This window comes from Vulpes lagopus, chromosome 6 (genome assembly GCF_018345385.1).
Source record: "Vulpes lagopus strain Blue_001 chromosome 6, ASM1834538v1, whole genome shotgun sequence".
Classification (NCBI taxonomy): domain Eukaryota; kingdom Metazoa; phylum Chordata; class Mammalia; order Carnivora; family Canidae; genus Vulpes; species Vulpes lagopus.
This window is the reverse complement of record NC_054829.1, coordinates 73,224,262-73,244,820: the sequence shown is the minus strand read 5'-3', so window position 1 is coordinate 73,244,820 and position 20,559 is coordinate 73,224,262. Positions and strand designations below refer to the sequence as shown.

General features: G+C 40.8%; 1 protein-coding gene across 1 annotated transcript; it reads left to right on the top strand.

Moving 5' to 3' along the window:
• The first annotated feature begins 5,136 nt into the window (after window positions 1-5,136).
• On the top strand, window positions 5,137-6,081 carry LOC121492604 (putative olfactory receptor 2W6). The gene has a single exon (XM_041757836.1). It carries the CDS (start codon window positions 5,137-5,139, stop codon window positions 6,079-6,081), a length of 945 nt encoding a protein of 314 aa, XP_041613770.1.
• The last annotated feature ends 14,478 nt before the right edge of the window (window positions 6,082-20,559 follow it).

The window sequence follows — 20,559 nt, the reverse complement described above, 5'->3', positions numbered from 1 at the left end:
TGTATAAGATTGTGCTTTTAAGAATTTTACATTTGATAACAGGAATCTTAAATACTTAATTGCCAAGATCTCACATACGTACCCAAATGGAAACAAATATAAGTGTCCAAATGCCCAGATGCAGACTGCACAGGAATTAAGCAGACTCATTGACAATTGTAAGACTGTATCAAAATTGTTGGTGCCCAAAGTTCAACTATTTTATGTGAATCTCAATCTATTTATACAAGGAAATAGCATAGACCAAGTGTTGTGGATTATTCCAGGAAAAAAAATATAGAGCTACACTTAAACATGTACACACAAATCGACAAATTTAGCCCAGACTTTAGAATGATGAAAAAAATTAGCAATATTTGTTATCTATGTGAAGAATGTAGGTTACTATTCTCCGGTTGCCTAATAATGTGTTTAAAAGCTTCATGTAATGCTGAAATAAGAGAAGATAATTTATGGCTTGGATAGCCGCCAGGTACCTGAACATCCCTTTTCTGTGACAGACTTCACTGTGATGAATTCCATCATCACATGGAAGCATCCTTTTGGAGGATGTGCAGGAGAAGGAAAACTAGGCTTGAGGGGCTCAATAAAGTGTGTCCTTCTGCCACCAAAAAAAAAAAAAATTCCCCTTTAATAAAGGGAAATACCGAATCAAGGAATAAATGCCCAACTCCAGTGCTGCAGAAGGAAAATGTGTCATATCAAGATTCAGATGCAAAAAATATCTCCAGTTCTAGGTAGGACTACTGATTTCCAAAGTCCATGAACACAAGGGATCTTGTACAGCAGACACATATTTTTATTCCTTTTAAAAAAAGTTTTATTTATTTTTATTTTTTTATTCCTTAGAAGGAGGGCTTGAACTTGAGATTTGCAGGTGGAAAAGCCACAGCTTGTATCTAATTGCTGATTAACTTCCACCTCAGTGAGCATCAGTTGCATTTTATTCGATGTCACAGAGTGTAAGTTCAGAAGGTCTGAGGGAGCTGATCCTCGGTTGGGAGTCACCACCCACTGGTGACCTGACCCTGAGGAAGTCACAGCATATCTGGAGATTCAACCCTTTATATGTAATATTAGAAGTTACGCTTTTTGAAGGTGTGTGCAAGACTGTTTTTAGTCAATGAAGTGTGAGCAGCTCAGACCCAGTAAAATCTGATCTATTCCATGTTTTACTTCTCAGAGATCCCTGTCCTCATGCAGTGGGTAGCACCACTGCCAATTTAATGAGCTACAAGCTAAATAAATGGTCTCAGTCAGATTATTTTTGCCAGTTGAGTAGAAGGCTAACATTTCCATCGAGTGTTTGGGAGTCTGAGAGGCAAGAAAAGACAGCCTTGGCACCTGGAAAGACATATGCACAGTGACTATAAACAGGGCAGATGGACATGGTCAGGTCATCTGAGCTGGACTGGACTGGCCCAACAGTGTCCTGACCATGTGGGGTCCTGCACATAGAAGGGGGCCTCTCCACTGCGTGTAGTCGAAGAAGTGAAGCTGCTCTTAGTGTCTCAACAGGGCAACGCAGGCCCAAGAGTGTCCCCTAACTCCATTCTTTCCCATGGCAGAGGGCACAGATCCAACTATTTGGAGTTGCTTGTCTCCTTACAGTTTCATGGTCTTCATTCTCTGAGTCCAGAACCAAATGAAGAAATTGATCTACATGTATTTTTACATGAAACTCAGAAATCAATTCTCTCTTCCAGAAAACCTGAGTTCCTTGTTTGAGAACTTTCCATGATGCCCTCTGGAGGCCTTTCTACCTGGGAAGTGGGACAAACCTCTGTATGACAACCCCAGTCCCCAATGCTCTAGCTCTGTAAACAAACTGTTATCTGCCCTCAAGCCCCCAGACTATTCCAAATTCCCAAGGTGACAGGATATTACATTTGTCTTTTCATCCTCTTAGTAGGCACCAATAAAATGGCATTTATGTAAATTCTTTATTATTATTATTTTTAAATTTTAATTTTAAAATTTAAATTCAACTTGCCAACATATGGTGTAGCACCCAGTACTCATCTCATTGTGCACCCTCTTCAGTGCCTGTCACCCAGTGATCCCATCCTCCGCCTATGCCAATTCTCAAAGCTCTTAGAAACAGTGTGCCTCCCTTTATCCTTGGGGGTCACCTACCACCTCCTTGGCCCTAGGGAACCATTATATACATGTGTGACATAAAACACGCCAATTTGAAATTGGCCTGATGCCACTCCCCACTTAGCTGCAGAGGAGATGCCACCTCAGGCTGGTCTGGAGAGCTTCAGCCCCTGGTTAGCTTTCATCCACGCTGTGCCACTTAAAGATTCACTAACACTTGGATGGAACACACCTCTGTGCTCAATCTCCGATCAGAGTGTTTGTTGGAATTTCTGCTGGGAGATCCAGGAACTAAAAGGGGGCAGAATTAGCTGCCTTCTCCCCAAGAAAACTCCTGATTAATCTCTGGAATCAAAGTAAGGAGGGTGGACAGACTCTTAGGTCTTCCACATTCTGGGGAAAACAAGAGTGAGGGTGTGGATAGAGCTTTGCTGTAGCGATGAGTTTCATTTCTGTATTTTTGGTCCCTCATCTGTGGGTACATAATTGTCTTGTGTGATAGTTCTCTTAAGGTTTATATCTGTCAGGGCACCCGAATAAGTCTTCTGAATGCTACTTTGCATGCTAACTGCAGTTTGGAACACGGTTACTGCACCCAATTCAGAGATGACTGAATGCACCAAATTCTAACAAAGTGGATCTTTGATGGGTAGAACCTTCCCCATTCCCAGCGGGGCCAATCTGAAGGCATCCTCTGACCTTGATACACGTGCATCAGATCATCCTTTCTGGTTTCCCCAATGAAATGACAGCCAGTTTGAACAGAACAACTCTGTGTTGTTCTGCTTTTGCATGGTGACAAATCAAGCATTACAATGCTTCCCTGGCAATGTGGACAATGATCACGAGCTTTTCTCCATAATGATAGATTTTATTATTGGGCCTGGATGTACATCAGTGGTGGGATCAGGAGGAAATGACCACCTATAAACAAGGTTAACATGATAAGAACGGGGGAGGGAGGAAGACTGGGAAGTTCAAACTAACGTGTAGTGAGTGACAGCATTATGGTCCTTGCTCTGGTAGAAGCTGTGGTGCAGACGTGGTCTGCTCTTGGACCTCTCCAAACCATGATCCTAAAACTTGGCCTGTGCACCTTGCAGTGCTGTAAGGCCCAGACCCATAGGTAGAAAGGCTCTGTGAAACATCTAAATGATTGTAAATGTGAAGAATGCTGGCTTTAAGGATGTGCTGTGTACCTAACACAGACAAAAAAAAAATAGCTGTGCTGCGTGGTACTAAGTCCCTCTCAGTGGACACAGAATATCATTCGGCAGGTTCCCTCCCTACTGTGGGTCAGTGCAGATTCCTTCAGAGAATCAAGCCCCATGCATCCATGCAACTTCAGATCTTTGGACCAAAGTTGTCAGAATGGGTACACACTTGAACATTGTGTGCTCACTAAGTGCTACAGTTGTGGGATTAGCTCTATCCTTCATCAATATCCATTTCCAGCAGCTCCATTCCTTGCAGTTTCATCGTTCAGACTAAGGATCAGAGCTAATGCACATGAAAGAACCAAGTATAGCAGTTTATACTTAACATACCTGTAGGGGTGACACAGAGGAGAGCCGCTGGATATGGGACATAAGAATGAGCAGCCGGTCATCTTGGAATGAAGGATATGTCATTGACAAATGTCACCTAGAATAGAAATATTATAAAGAAATTAATGTAATGACTATGCAATGAGCAATTTGTGTTGTGTTTCTCCTCACCACTCATGGGACCCCTTTACTGAGTCTCTTGAGCTTGAATGAAGCTGTGATGGGTCTGTGGATATAAGAATGCCAGTTGTTTTCCCAACCACCACCAGCAGAGTGTGTGTGTGTGGGAACATCTTCCTGAGCACCCAGGCGATGTCATGAGGTCTCACAGTCCTTGGCTTGCTGCTGCTTATCATTATTCTGTGACTTCTGTGTCTTCAGGGGGCTCTCCTGGGGGTCCTATGCCTGGAGCAGTAAAGGGAACATGCAGAATTCCTGGCTGCAGCCCCAGCTGAGTAAAGTTCACAGCTTCTCCACTGTCAGGGTAGACAGGTGAGGACAGCAGCCACACAGAGACACACACACTTCAGAATGTTTCCGTTCTCAGGTTCCCACTGCTTCCTTCATGCATGTTGCATGAAGCCATTTCTTAACAGCTACTCAAATTTGCCATCCCCATGGCTGACACAAGCCTGCTGGGCACTAGTGCTGTAAGGCTGAGCTCCATCCAAGTGCTTGGCATGAGTTGTGGGACACATGAAGAGCTAAACACATTCTGGGCAGGCAAGTGCTGATGCCACCAGGGCCACAGAGCTGTGCGGTCTGAGAGGGGACTTGAAATGTGTACAAAGAGATGCTAAGGCATGGAAAGAGAAACTCATGGGGTTTCACATGTATCTACATGTGCCTGTACAGAGGCAGGGTATAATCTGTCATCTCAACTTTTTCTGATAGTGAGTGTCCAACGTTATTATGTTTAACCTCAATAAAATTATGTGTTGTTAAGGAATTGTGTGATGTGCATATTTGTGAACTCCCTGGACATCATCTGTGACTTTGGTTTTTGTGTTTCTGCATGTACCACTTTCCCTTCTTGAGACACATTTTGCTTAATCTGCCACATGTAAAATTCTTGCTATTTGGAAAACAAAACCAAAACAAGAAACAACCTTCTCAGGTACATCAGTGTCCCTGAACATAAATTCTTCTGTGGGGGCTTCCTTGATCAATTGGGAATAATTTGAACACACTCATCTTTTTAACAAATCCTTTAGACAACTTTTACTTTCTCCTTTTTTTCCCCATTATTTATGAACATCATTCAGTAAGGAGGGCAGCTTCTGAGTTCATTTATCCTCTATCCTCCAGGAGAATTAGACTGATTTGCATACAATGAGTATCAATAAGTGTGTGCTAAGAAAGTATGGAAGAGCAAATAACTCTCCTAACTTCACAGCCCCACACATGGAAACTGGAAAGTGCTGGGTAGAGTCTCCGCTTGCTGTCTTACCAATGCTTTCTTGTTTTTCCATAACAGCTGGCAAAGATTATGGCAAGAGACAATGACAGCTACCAGCAAGCATTCACCTTGGTGGGCTTTTCTGACCGTCCTCAACTAGAGATAATTCTCTTTGCTTTTGTCTTGGTCTTCTACATCCTGACCCTCTTGGGCAACAGTGCCATCATCTTCTTGTCAATCTTGGATGCCAGGCTCCACACACCCATGTACTTCTTTCTTGGGAACCTTTCTTTTTTGGACCTCTGCTTTACAACGAGCATTGTCCCCCAGTTGCTGTGGAACCTTTGGGGTCCAGAGAAGACCATCACCTACCATGGTTGTGTGGCCCAGCTCTACATCTACATGGTGTTGGGCTCAACCGAGTGTGTTCTCCTAGCTGTCATGTCCTATGACCGCTACGTGGCTGTCTGCCGGCCCCTGCACTACACTGTGATCATGCATCCACGTCTCTGCCTGCAGTTGGTGACTGTGTCCTGGTTCTGTGGCTTTCTAAACTCCTTTGTCATGTGTCCCCAGACCATGCAACTCTCCCGATGTGGGCACCATACGGTGGACCACTTTCTGTGTGAGATGCCTGCTCTTATCGCCATGTCCTGTGAAGACACCATGCTGGTCGAAGCATTTGCCTTTGCCCTGGGTGTTGCCCTTCTCCTGGTGCCCCTTTCCCTGATCCTCATCTCTTACAGCATGATTGCAGCCACTGTGCTGAGGATCAAGTCAGCAGCAGGGTGCAAGAAAGCTTTCAACACCTGCTCTTCCCACCTGATGGTGGTCTTCCTTTTCTACGGGACCATCATCTACATGTACCTGCAGCCCGCCAATAGCTACTCCCAAGACCAAGGCAAGTTCCTCACCCTCTTCTACACCATCATCACTCCCAGTATCAACCCCCTGATCTACACGCTGAGGAACAAGGATGTAAAGGGGGCGATGAGGAGGCTCCTGAAGGGTGAGAAGGGGGCCAGGGAAGCCTAAGTGAGAGGAATGATTTCTGGGGTTATGGATGCTGTTCTGGAGTCTGTCTCTTGGATGTGTACATGATGATGTGGAGAGTGAACTTTCAGAGTACAGTGAACACAGCCAGACATGATAATTTTGAGTGTGACCTCATCCCAAGCTCTCTGTATGTGAAATGGTTCCCTTCCATCTAAAGGTGTACTTGAGGAAATCCCTCCTATACTTGCCTTTTATCCATCTTTGGGCTTCATCCACTGGTAGCACCAATTCAAAGCACACAGTCTACAGATTACATCATGAGATATCAAATAAAAGCAAGACACCACCAGTAGCCTCCTCTTGAAACTCCTTTATTTATGACTCTGGTGGTTTTCAGAGGTGGGTGAGACAACATCAGTCAAATCACAATACTCCGTCCTAGACGTAGGTTGTTTTTTCTTAAGTGAGGAGATTCCTGTTTTTGTTTTTGTTACTTGGCTTTTTATGTTTTATTTTAGTTTTAGTTAACATACAGTGTTATATTAGTTTCAGGTGTACAGTATAATGATTCAACAATTCTATACATCACCCAGTGAGTGCTCATCACAATGGGTGCCCTCCTTGATTCATTGCATCATTAACTCCAGGTATGGGTTCTAGGCCGCTCTGTTTTAGAAATGATTTCTAGGTATCATTGATGATAGCAAGATTTGGAAATTATTGTTTTCGAAATAATTTAAATCCAACTCCTTACAACAACTAGGAATCCTGGTGTAGAACATGCTGAATGTATGACCATCTTCACTGGACACGAATCATGCTGCAAACAAAGCCTGGGAGACATCACCCATATCTGGGCCTGGAATTGATTTATCCTCTTACTAGTATCTCTTGAAGTTCAGCATTTCTAATCTGTATTATAGGGGAGAACATCCTCAGTTTACAAGATTGTAGTAGAGGTTAAATGAGGTGAGAAATGTCAAGTATGAGGCAAGTGGATCTTCTGTGTGTCCTTTCTGTCTGTATACCACAGCCATTATCAGTCTTTTCCTTTTGGAATATATTTAATTTTATTATTTCGATCTAGTTTTTAATGAAAATTGCCTTTAGTATGTTCTCTCCCAATACCTGCAAGGTGAAAAATGCCTTCTCTCAGGTATAAGAAACACCCTTCACTTGCTTCTTTTATATTAGGTAAATACACTCCCTTTTACCCCCACAGAGGACTTTGTTGTTTTCTTAGTACCCTAGTATAAATGTGGGGGGTGTGGGTGGTAGAGACTCAGGTAAGTGTACTGATTAATATGAATTCAAGCTGTTGGGCTTATGGTGGAGGTGACATCTATGATAAAATACCTAGCTGGAAATGGAGAAATTATGTCAAAGTCATTCAACAAAATGTTCTGGATATATTGAAAATAATGTTCAATTCATTTGCTTCTGTCATCCTACTATATTATAAAGATGATACCAGGACGTATGGAAGGATTTTTTTTTTACTTCATTTGCAAGTAATGTGTCAGAACACAGGGAAGCTTAGTGTCTGTCAAATATTTCCTACTTCCAGTTGAGCTATCCAGCTCACCAGCTGCCTTTTGTTATTTTAGGTTCCATGCAGTTAAATTCTGAACTCTTTGGCAGCCAAATGTGGCCTTGATTTTTGATTAAAAAAAGAACATTTAGCGGGGCTTGGGTGGCTCTGTCAGTTAAGCTTCCAACTCATGATTTCAGCTCAGTTGTTGATGTCAAAGTCATGAGCTTTGTGTTGGGCTCCATGTTCAGTGAGGAATCTGCTTGAGATCCTCTTCCTTCGCTCCTATCCCTACTCACACTCACTGTCTCAAAAAAAAATCTTTAAAAAAAGCATTTAAATTTCCATTTTAAGCTCAAGGAGTCACCCAGGTAGCATCAGATACACTGCCAGTCAGATCCATGACAGCTGTCCCAGTATTGACACTGCAGCAGTGGGCAAATTTTGCTTCAACCAAATCTTACCCTTATTTATAGTTAGTGGAAAAGAGAGTTTCAGGAGATGGGGTGGGGAATTGACCCATCTATGAACTGGCCAGTGATTTAAGGACTTAAGAAACTAACTCAGAGATGGTCCCTCCAAAATTTCATCAAGGGGAAGGAAACTGGACTAAAGTACTAATATAATAAAATACGATATGACAAAGAGTAAAATTAAGAAGAGAGTAGATGAAATAGTGATAAAGATTTGACCACAAAGCCGAATTGGAACAGCTAGAAGTCATGGAATTCTGGTGATTTATAAAAAAAATCGAAAAGAGTAGAAAGTAAGTACATTATATGGAAATAAATATTTCAATCTGAGAGAGTTGTTTATGGTGGTAGAGGCAGAGTAAACGGCCTTATGTAAGGTAAAAGGTTTTATGTAAGGTGAAATTTGACCAGAGGAATATTCACCTGAGGCCAGCAGATCCACCACATTTGGATTTGCACTGGGATGTGCTGTGGTTTAGAAGCTGAGATCCCACCTTGCAGAATCACTCTTCGGACACAGTGCCCCCTAGCTGAACAGGCTCAGGGATACAGAGTGTAGCCAACTTCAATAGAGCCAGAAGGGCAATGTGCTACTTAATGATGATGGGAAACTATCTTTTAATTATAATTATACCATCTCTTCTAGACTCTGAACGATAGATTTTATCCCTGTTCTGTAGGTATGTGGGGAAGCAAAATGATCAGAAAGTGGCTTGGTCAATGTGTAAAGCAAATAATGGGAATTCAATTTAAAATTAATGGTTAATGGTTATTAATGTCTGCTAAAAATCAATGTCTAAAACTTGCCTGGTTTACCATGTGCCAGGCACTCATAAACATTTGCCCCATATTTCTCACTTGGATCCTTAAAATTACCCTGAGAAGAGATGAAAATACAAAGAGGTTCCGTGACTCAAAATAGGCCATGCAGCTTGCAAGTGCTGGAGATAGGGTCTGATCCCAGAGCATCTGGCTCCAGAGTCCATGATCTTCATCCTGGGATATCTCCATGCTTTACTTGAAGCTCCAATCAAAGAATGGCCCCAGTTTAGCATAATGAACTCCTAGTGAGTAGCCTCTTACAGATGCCATATGGGTTGAAAAATGGGATGAACTTCAAGCTAATTACTTTCTCATAAATTTAGAATTGATTATGTGAGGAATTAATATGGCAAGGAAGGCCCAGAGCAGACACATTGTCATGTAGAAAAAAAGCCAGTTAGAAATAAGACTGTGGTTCTCTAGACGAGTTGTGTATATGACAGTAAAGTATGTGGATAACTCAGCCAGTGGCATAAGGAAATGAAGTTGGCCAGGGCGGGCAGGAGAAGGAAGAAAGATCTTGTGTTTCACTTCAAGCTGCTTTTCTCATGAAAAGGTCTGGTTGTGCTTTGGTCCTGCCTTGAATTCCTGTGAGATCACTCATATTTTTTTTAAAGATTTTATGTATTTATTCACAAGAGATACACAGAGAGAGGCAGAGACACAGGAAGAGAGAGAAGCAGGATCCCTGTGGGGAGACCAATGCAGGACTTGATCCCAGGATCCTGGGGCCACGACCTGAGCCAAAAGCAGGTGCTCAACCACTGATCCACCAAGGTATCCCAAGATCACTCATATTTTTATAGTCACTTCCACTTACATTTACATTGAGTTAGCTTGAGTTGGTCTTTCCTGCTTTGTTTATTTATTTATTTTATATTGAAGTATAGTTGACATACAATGTTATGTTCATTTCCCATGTACAACATAGTAATTCGACAATTCTGTACATTACTCATTTCTCACCACAAGTGTAGCTACCACTTGTCACATTACAAAGTTATTACAATATTATCGACTGTGTTCCCTAGGCTGAACTTTTCATCCCCATAACTTATTTATTTTATAACTGAGGTTTATGCTCCTGATCCACTTCACCTATTTCATGCATCCCCCACCCAACTCCCCTCTAGCAATCACCAGTTAGTTCTCTGTATTTATGAGTTTGTTTCTGTTTTGTTTGTTCATTTGTTTTGATTTTTAGATTCCACATATAAATGAAATCCTGTGATATTTGCCTTTCTCTGTCTGACCTGCTTTTAATAAAAGCAGAAAAGATTCAGACAACCTTCTCTACCTACAGCTTGAGTAGTAAAAATCAGTTCTTGCTACTGCGATTCTCCTTTATTCCTTTTGACACAGTTGATATTTTCTGTAGATATTCAAATCCTATCAGTCAAGTTAAGAAAATATTTCTTTGGCAGCTGTCCCTCCCTCTATAATGATTTTTTAAATTAATTAATTCACTAATTTAGAGAGAGCATGACAGTGGGGTGGGGAGGATGAGGCAGAGAGAATCCAAAACAGGTTCCATGTCCAGGATGGAGCCCAACAAGGGGCTCAATCTCACAGTCCTGAGATCATGACCTGAGCTAAAATCAAGAGCTGGACACTTGACCAACTGAGCCACTCAGGCATCTCCCTCTATGATGATTTTTTGGCCCCTTCTCCTTATCTATTCTTTCACAGTTTAATGTTTACAAGATAGTAACAAGTAGAATTTATTGAACACTGTCTATGGCACTATGCTAAGCTTTCCTTATGTTATCTGAGCTAATATTTGCTGAGAAGGAAACACTATTAATATTCTCTAGATAAGAAAGCTGAGCCTAAGAGGGTTTACCAGAAGAGGCTTCATTTGGGGTTGAATTACTGTTTCCAGGGTTGGCACTGACATTGTCAAATGATTCTGAGTCAGACCCCAATGACTCAAGTTTGAGAGCATGAGATGTGAGAAGGATAGAAGTAGATTAGTGAGGAAAGCACGTCCATGGTTACAGTTTGTTAATAGAGACATAATTAGACATAACAAAGCACTATGTTTCCAGTCCATTCAGGCAAAGGAAATAGGAGGATTAATATCATCCAGGTTAAAAAAATGTGTCTCTAAAATGCGTTGTCTTGAATTTTCTAGGCCCTTATTTCTGTTTTTCTTATCCTAATGGCATTGGAAATACTATATTCCAGACAGAAGAATGAATCTAAAATTTGACAATCATTTCTACTTGATAGCTGATGTGGGAAGCAAAGGCAAAAGAAAAAAATAAATTTCTTTACTACTTATAGCCCATTGACAAATCCTTGAAACAGGAGGAGTGACCTTTGGGAACTCAGCTGCCTTGATGGTAATATTTTATCAAGGGCAAAAGGCAATCTTAGCTTAACATTATCCCAACCTCTAGGATCCTGTGAGTCTATAAAACATAGAAATTCCTTTGGAAACTTCCTTATTTCTACCTCCCAAAATATGTGTTGGTGATCATCCTTCAAACATATGACTGATCGATATGCATCTGAAGAATCTCATGACTCAGGTTTTATTAGATGGTAATGAATGACCTTTCCCAACAACACCTGGCCCTCTCAAGGTCCTGGAAAACTTGCTTCCAAAATTCCTTAGAGACCCATGCTCTCCCTAACCCCCTCTCAACTTGAACTATATAATCAGTCAGTCCTCACAACCCTACTGCATCTCTTCCTGCCCATGGGTCCTGTCTCATGCTTTAATGAAACCATCTTTTTGTACCAAAAATGCCTCAACAGTTCTTTCTTGATCATTTGCTCCAAATTCAATATTTCCACACCAGTAGCTTTTCGAATAAGACAAACAATCCCTAATACATGAAAAAAAAAACTTTATTTGGATTGTTTTAAAATTTATTTTTTTTAAATTTGTCATAAAGTCACTAAGTTTTGGTGAACAGTTCTATGAATTTTGCACACATATATAGATTTATGTAACTACCATCAAGATCAGAATATAAGACAGTTTTATCACCACACCCAAACTTCCTTGTCTTATGCCTTCATTTACAGTCTTCCCAAACCTAAACTTTGAAAATCATCATATTATTGTCTTTTTGAGTTTTGAACAGTCTACAAATAAAATGATAAGGTATCTTTGTTGTTTTTTAAAAAATATTTTATTTATTTATTTATTTATTTATTTGATACACAGAAAGAGGCAGAGACATAGGCAGAGGGAGAAGCAGGCTCCATGAAGGGAGCCTGATGTGGGAATCAGTCTCGGGACTCTGGTATCGCACCCTGAGCCAAAGGCAGAATCTCAATCACTGAGCCACCCAGTTGTCGCTGTTTTTTTTTTTAATTTAAATTCAATTTGCCAACATATAGTATAACATCCAATGCTCATCCCATCAAGTATTTGGGTTGGTTTTAAGATTGGCTTCTTTTTATTAAGCAGAATGTCTTTGAGATTTATACAAATTGTTGTGTCAGTGCTACATTCTATGTTTTAATGAGGAGAATTGCATTGTGACTATTAGTTTGCTTATCCACTCACTGATTGAAGGATATTTAGGTTGTTTCCAGTGTTGGGTAATTATAAATAGAGGTGCTATGAACTTTTGAATATAGATTTCCAAAGAAGCATAATATTTTATTTCTCTGGGTTAAATACTCAGGAGTGGAACTACAGGGTCATAGGATAAGTATATATTTATTTTAAAAAGTGAAAAACCATTTTCTAGAATGTTATCCCATTTTGCATTTTTACAATCAATGTATAAGAATTCCAGTTGCCAACCCATCAGCACTTGGTAGTGCTGGTCTCAGACGAATAGATGTGCAATGACATTTCATCACGGCTTGGATTTCCCTAATATCTACTGAGGTTGAACATATTTTCATGTCTTCATTGGGTACCTAAATGTATGATGCCATTGTGAATCCCCAAAGAAGGTGGAAGCAGACGCTAAAGGATGGGAGGAAACCTAGTCTGCCCACAGTTACACAGCTTGTGGGTGGTAGAGTCTGGAAATGAATCCAAACCCATAGGTACCCAATGCCTGGCCTTTCCATATTCTACCACTGGGTGAGGATACAGTGAGCTCTCAAATTGCTTAGAATCATGCCCAGCTCCTATAACAGAAACAAAAACACATCTTGCATTGTTTTCTCATGAAAGGCAGAAAGTTAAGTTTATTTACATTGCTTGCCAATTACTATTTTTGTAAAGGCACGACCCTCTGTCTCCTATTTAATGATCTGCTCTTCCATGTGAAAGACCTTTTTCACAATCCAACTAAAAACTGATCTCTCACCATTGTTTTTATTAAGATAATGATTACATTCTCTTTATTTTTTCATCAGTCTGGGCCAACTTTGTGAAACCTAATTTGCTAATCATGGCAATCTTCTTGGTAATCCATGCTAATCATCAATAATTGTGTGTGTGAATGTAGAAGACAGCCACTCTGCCTCACGAATTTTTCCATCCTAGGCATTACTCAAGGCGTTGAGTCCTGGGTCAGAATTACAGATCGTTCAAATAAGCATTTGTGCTTTTAATATTTCCTGTTTAAATGCAATGCAATATTTTCAAATATAGTAGAAATGTCAGTCAAATTATTTTGTGGCTCCAGGTACACAGGTACTCAGTTGTTTTTTTTTTTCAATTGATTAATTAATATTTAGAAGGACTAGTCCTCTCCTCTCTCATCTCTAAATCTGAGTCATCTTAGTCTGAGGTAAGATTGTTTACATGACTTGCCTTCCTCTACTTCTTCCACATCGATCTCTTGAGAGTTGTTTCCCTTTAGGGTCTTATGTACCTAGAGGATAGAAGAAGACTTAGGAACACGGGCTATCTAATAGCATAAACAACTTAAGCTCTTTCCAAGAAATCTCCAGGGACTTGATGCTAATTTTGTAACCACTGGAAAAGCCTTAAAACTCCCTCCAGTGTCAGGTGTGAGAGGAACACTGGTATAGGGGTGGAGCAACCACGGTGGGCCCTCGCTCTGGGCAACAAGGGGAAGGCTGAGCTTTTCTGGGGTAGCAGACTTTCATCACTCCATCTCCAAGGCTCTGGAGTGCAGCCTTCTCCTCACGGAGCCTGTCATTACCTTGAATACTTACTTCCTCCCCTGGATCAGTATTTCAGAGACAGTTCATGTTACATTCTCTCTTCATTTCCAGGCTAAATGTGAAAAGTAATATTAAATCCAATGCCAATATTGATTTGGTCAAATAATCTACTTGTGCAACCAGTTTGTTACTCTGTTCCCTAGATATTTGCTATTTTAGCTAAACAGGGGTTTCCTGGTTCACATTTCTTTCAGAAAACCTTGCTATCTTCTTTGGTCCGCAAATTACCCACCCAACACCTGTCTCAGGGTGGAGCTCATGGGTACATCCCCCAATGATCTGCGTATGCACTTATGCAAATAGCAATAAATGGAATCCCCGTTAATGTTATTTATACAGCAATAGTCAAGGAACCATGCCTCATACAATGCACAAAGTATTATAAAATCCTGCTGTAAGTGGTTTTGCAGTTTGTTTTTTTCTAAGAGAACTGCAGACTGCAGATCCTTGATCAGGGCATCGGCTTCTATTTCTATTGGCCATCTCCCATGGGAGAATCACTTCCTATGAAGGTCTAGGTGATTGCTTTTGCCTTGTTTTGTGTTGCATCTGAGGAACAGCATCCACTGGACTCTCCAGACCTCCAGGTTTCCCTTCCAAACCTGGAACACAGGCATTGCTAAAATGCAGACAACGGAGACAGGAGCAGGTTGTTGAGGATCTGCCACAACAGCAGGACGACTAAGAGATCTGCTGCTGATTTTCTGTAGCCCATGACCTTAGTTGACCCTCCTTTTCCAAACCCAGTGATCCTTGATCATGGCTCCTCTTGAAGGATTGCCCTGGCTCCCCCCCCTACCACCTGCTCCATTGGCACAAGGCGGTGACTCTGGGAAGGGGCGTCATCAATCCAGGGATTACCTCTCATCCCAGATCTACTCATTGTGTCTTCTGAGAACTTGGTGCAGGTCAGTATAAGTAACAACAGTGCTGCAGTAGGGGAAATGTTACCCAAAAAGACCTCCCGGCAAGTGTATTTCATCTGAGATCATGGGCTCCCAGGACACTGTCCTAGAATACCTAGAATACCTAGAATGAGAAGCTTTGTAAGTTTTGCATATGTCATATTTTCAGAATTATTTTGTTATTTTTTCCTAACAAATATTCTGATTTTCATTTTATAAAAAAAGCATTTGAGTGCTTTAAATACAAGTATTTTAAGGAATGTTCTGAAAAACCCTGTGATATGGTCACTCATATTTCCTTGTGAGCAGAAACCAGTTTTCATGGTGACACTGGGACCCAAGGGGTATGTGGATCAACATCTCAGATCTCAGGACAAAAGGCTTTAAGCCCTGCTGTGCTCACACAAACCTGACTCAGAAGCCATTGCTATAATAGTTAATCAGGGAGGTGGATGGTGAGGCAAATGTATTTTTCAGATGCGTGATGCGCTTTCTCAATTTCTATGCCACTTTTCTCAATATTTCATAGTCTTTGTTTTAAGATGAATTTCAGAGCAACCAATGCAAACTAATATGTCATTTGGGAAGTTCCAGCAAACAGCAAATCTGGCATTATGAACTGTGTCCTGTGGCAGAGGACATGAGCATATAGAGATCTGAAATCCCTCAAGGGACTTCCCTAAACATGTGACCTCTCAGGTGTGCTGACTGTCCTCTGGTCACATGGACTTCTCAGCCCCACTTCCCATGGCTCCTCGAGAAGTGTGCTGCCATTGGGGAATGTGCAGCTTACCTCTTCTCCTGAGGTCACAAAGGTCTTCCCCCTTGTAATAATCCCTCCCCATCTGCAATGCCACCACCCCTACATGGGAACAGTTAATAATGAGGGCATGTGAACTGGGTAAAGCTTCTCTAGACCTTTGTCAGAGGAATTACACAGTTGGAAACATCCCCCTGTCTGCTAATGGCAGAGACTCTCTTGCTCTGTGGTGAGTCTGTAAATACACCTTTAAAATATTGATTTGGGGGGCTTCTGGGTGGCTCAGTCAGTGAAGCAACTGCCTTTGCCTCAGGTCATGATCCCGGGGCCCTGGGATCAAGCAGGTGCATTGGGCTCCTGGCTCATCGGGGAGTCTACCTCTCCCTCTGCCCCTTCCCCTGCTCATACTCTCCCTCTTTCTCAAATAAATAAATAAAATCTTTAAAAAGTAACATATTGATTGATCATGAATAGGAATGGCAGCATTATAAGGACTTTTGCACCTTGATGAGGTCACTCTAGGTCCAAATGGACCTAATGCTCATGGACCTAATGTTCAGGTGACCCAATGGCAATTGAGCCCAGGAATATCTCTGTCATTAACCAAATCCACAGGTATTTGGTTGACAAAACCCTGCTGAGATAATGGATTTTGGCTTACTATCTTTAAGATATCAGACTGGAGCAAAGCAGTGAGTGAATGCACGGGGCAAGAAGTGAGTGGTTCCTTGTGCTGAGAGAGTGGAACCCAAGTGTTCCTGCACATGTGCACACATGCACACACAAGGAACACGTGAGGTGATGAACATGGGGATGAGTTAGATGCAGGGCTCGTTTCCTGGTGTACTCATGTATCAAATTACCACAATGTACACCTTAAATATCTTACAAGTTTATATTCCAACTGTGTACCTCAGTAAAGCTGAAATATATATATGTATATATGATTCATATATTTGTGTATATATATGTATATGTATGTATATGTATGTATACATATATGTAGATATATATATTATATACAAGCTCTAAAAATCTGGAAGAAGAAAGAGGAAACAAGTATATACATAAGTTTATCAATAATTATTGTCTATGAGTAGATGGGATTATGCACTTATTTTTTCTTTAATGGTCATTGCTTTCTTATTTTTCTGTAACAGACATGTTGCTCTTACAATGAGTTGTTTTAAAGTAACTAACTAAATAGATAATAAACCTTTGTCTTCAGCCAAAAATTAAAAATAAGAAAAATTAAAATGTTGTCCCTTTATGTATGGTGATTACAAATCAAATGTTATGTCTCATTACAATGTGGTTTTTAAATTTATTTTTTAAAAATTTTTTAATGTAAAGATTCTTCTCCCCCAAAAAAAGGAAAGAAAAGAAAGAAAAAGATTCCTTGTGTTTATGTTATATTTTCCAAGATTGCAATTCATACTGACCTGTTTTTGCTCTTGGTATGCATTTGTCCTGGGAGAGCTGCAGATAGGCTGCACCCTTAATATACTGTTTCCAAGCCATCTCTTAAGCTATTTTGTCTAAAATATTCAAGGTTTTTTTTTGGTGTGTGTGTGTGTGTGTGTGTGTGTGTGTGTGTGTGTACCGAAGCAAGACTCAAGTTTATTTTTTTTTAAACTGGCTCTAATTGTCCTTTGTGTATGGCTTCACTTCAGATGATAGCTTTTTTCTGAGTCTAGGGTCTATAGCCCTTTCTGACTGGACTGTAAGTGGACATGCCCCCCAGCAGGGGGAGAGCTGCGGGGATGGCAGGCATGGATTTATAAACTCTGTGTATATGGTATTCTAACCTGTCCGGCATCTGGGTCCTTGTCAACCCTAAACAACTTGATGGCAGGAAACTATATCCTATAGCTAGCATTTAATTGTCCATATGTAGGACATACATCTTGTTCTGTTAATTTCTGAATGTTACAGGAGTTCACAAGCAAATATCTGATTGGTGTTTATTCAGATGTAAATATTTAGTTTAGTTTATTCAGATGTAAATATTTAGTTCACTTTCACTGAAGCCATGCAGATTAACACCTCTTCCCTGCCCAAATCTCCCAAACCTGCTCCAAAAATATCCCTGCACGATGATTCTTACTATTTCCCTTAACTGACCTCATGGCATTGTAACGATGTTGACCTGAATGTGCAAAAGAACGTCCCTCATTTTCTGCTCATTTTGTGAATGCACGTGTCAGGGAAGAAAGTCCCCTCACCTTTGTATAATCTATTGGATAACTCAACCTTAATCATTGGGTTCAGAGATTGGACCAAACCACTAACAATTCAGAGTCAAGTAAATTCAGGACTCTCTTATTTCAACGGCCTCCAGGTTGTTACTTTCCTGTCTGCTATAGATAATTTAAGTATTATATAAATAGACGCTATCTCTCATCTTGTCTATACCTGCAGGATCTGGTCCACAGAAAGACAACAATACACTTTTCCCCCAGTTGTTTATATCATGGAAACATGAGAGTTGATCATATTAATTGAAGCTACCCCTACCAATTTTAGAGGGTAATTTGGCTCAAAGTTAGTGGATTCTGCCAAAATTATTTGCTTCATTTTTTCTAATTTTATCTTAAATTATTTTACTGGAGTTCAAATTGTCAACCTTAAGCATAAAACCCAGTGCTCCTCCAGCCCAGTGCCTCCCTCATGACCAGTAACCCCAACCCCCCACCCACTTCCCCTTTTACTACCCCTTGTTCATTTCCCAGAATTAGGAGTCTCTCATGTTTTGTCACCTTCACTGATATTTTCACTCATTTTCTTTCCTTTCCCCTTAATTCCCTTGCTAATTTTTATACTCCCCAAATGAATAAGACCATATAATGTTTGTCATTTTCACAATGACTTATTTCATTCAGTATAGTACACTCCAGGTCCCTCCACAATGAAGTAAATAGTGGGCATTTGTCCTTTCTAATGGCTGAGTAATATTCCATTGTATACATACATCACATCTTTATCCATTCATGTTTCTTTTTTTTGTATAAATTTATTTTTTATTGGTGTTCAATTTGCCACCATATAAAATAAAACCCAGTGCTCATCACATCAAGTGGCCCGCTCAGTGCCCATCACCCAGTCACCCCAACCCCCGCCCACCTCCCCTTCCACCACCCCTAGTTCATTTCCCAGAGTTAGGAGTCTTTCATGTTCTGTCTCCCTTTCTGATATTTCCCACTCATTTTTTCTCCTTTCCCCTTTATTCCCTTTCACTATTTTTGATTCCCCAAATGAATGAGACCAATAATGTTTGTCCTTCTCTGATTGACTTACTTCACTCAGCATAATACCCTCCAGTTCCATCCACGTCGAAGCAAATGGTGGGTATTTGTCGTTTCTAATGGCTGAGGAATATTCCATTGTATACATAAACCACATCTTCTCTATCCATTCATCTTTCGATGGACACCGAAGCTCCTTCCACAGTTTGGCTATTGTGGACATTGCTGCTAGAAACATCGGGGTGCAGGTGTCCTGGCATTTCATTGCATCTGTATCTTTGGGGTAAATCCCCAGCAGTGCAGTCACTGGGTCGTAGGGCAGATCGATTTTTAACTCATTGAGGAACCTCCACACAGTTTTCCAGAGTGGCTGCACCAGTTCACATTCCCACCAACAGTGTAAGAGGGTTCCCTTTTCTCCGCATCCTCTCCAACATTTGTGGTTTCCTGCCTTGTTAATTCTCCCCATTCTCACTGGTGTGAGGTGGTATCTCATTATGGTTTTGATTTGTATTTCCCTGATGGCAAGTGATGCAGAGCATTTTCTCATGTGCGTGTTGGCCGTGTCTAGGTCTTCCTCTGTGAGATTTCTGTTCATGTCTTTTGCCCATTTCATGATTGGATTGTTTGTTTCTTTGCTGTTGAGGTTAATAAGCTCTTTACAGATCTTGGATACTAGTCCTTTATCTGATACGTCATTTGCAAATATCTTCTCCCATTCTGTAGGTTGTCTTTGAGTTTTGTTGACTATTTCTTTTTTTAAATTTTTTTTTAATTTTTATTTATTTATGATAGTCACAGAGAGAGAGAGAGAGAGGCAGAGATACAGGCAGAGGGAGAAGCAGGCTCCATGCACCGGGAGCCTGACGTGGGATTTGATCCCGGGTCTCCAGGATCGCGCCCTGGGCCAAAGGCAGGCACCAAACCGCTGTGCCACCCAGGGATCCCTGTTGACTATTTCTTTTGCTGTGCAAAAACTTCTTATTTTGATGAAGTCCCAATAGTTCATTTTTGCTTTTGTTTCTCCTGCCTTCATGGATGAGCTTGTGGCCAAGTTCAAAAAGGGTGTTGCCTGTGTTCTCCTCTAGGAGTTTGATGGAATCTTGCCTCACATTAAGATCTTTCATCAAATTGAGTTTATCTTTGTGTATGGTGCAAGAGAGTGGTCTAGTTTCATTCTTATGCATGTGGCTGTCCAATTTTCCCAGCACCATTTATTGAAGAGACTGTCTTTCTTCCAGTGGATAGTCTCTCCTCCTTTATAGAATATTAGTTGACCACAAAGTTGAGGGTCCACTTCTGGGTTCTCTATTCTGTTCCATTGATCTATGGGTCTGTTTTTGTGCCAGTACCACACTGTCTTGATGACCACAGCTTTGTAGTATGACCTGAAATCTGGCATTGTGAGGCCCCAGCAATGGTTTCTTTTTTAATATTCTCCTGGCTATTTGGGGTCTTTTCTGATTCCACACAAATCATAAGATGATTTCTTCCAACTCTGTGAAGAAAGCCCATGGTATTTTGATAGGGATTGTGTTAAATGTGTAAATTGCCCTGGGTAGTATTGACATTTTCACAATATTAATTCTTCCAATCCGTGAGCATGGAATATTTTTCCATCTTTTTGAGTCTTCCTCAATTTCTATCAGAAATGTCCTGTAGTTGTTAGGGA

Excerpts from the sequence above, each read along its gene's own strand:
- LOC121492604 (XM_041757836.1), top strand. The coding sequence starts at position 5,137 with ATGGCAAGAGACAATGACAGCTACCAGCAAGCATTCACCTTGGTGGGC.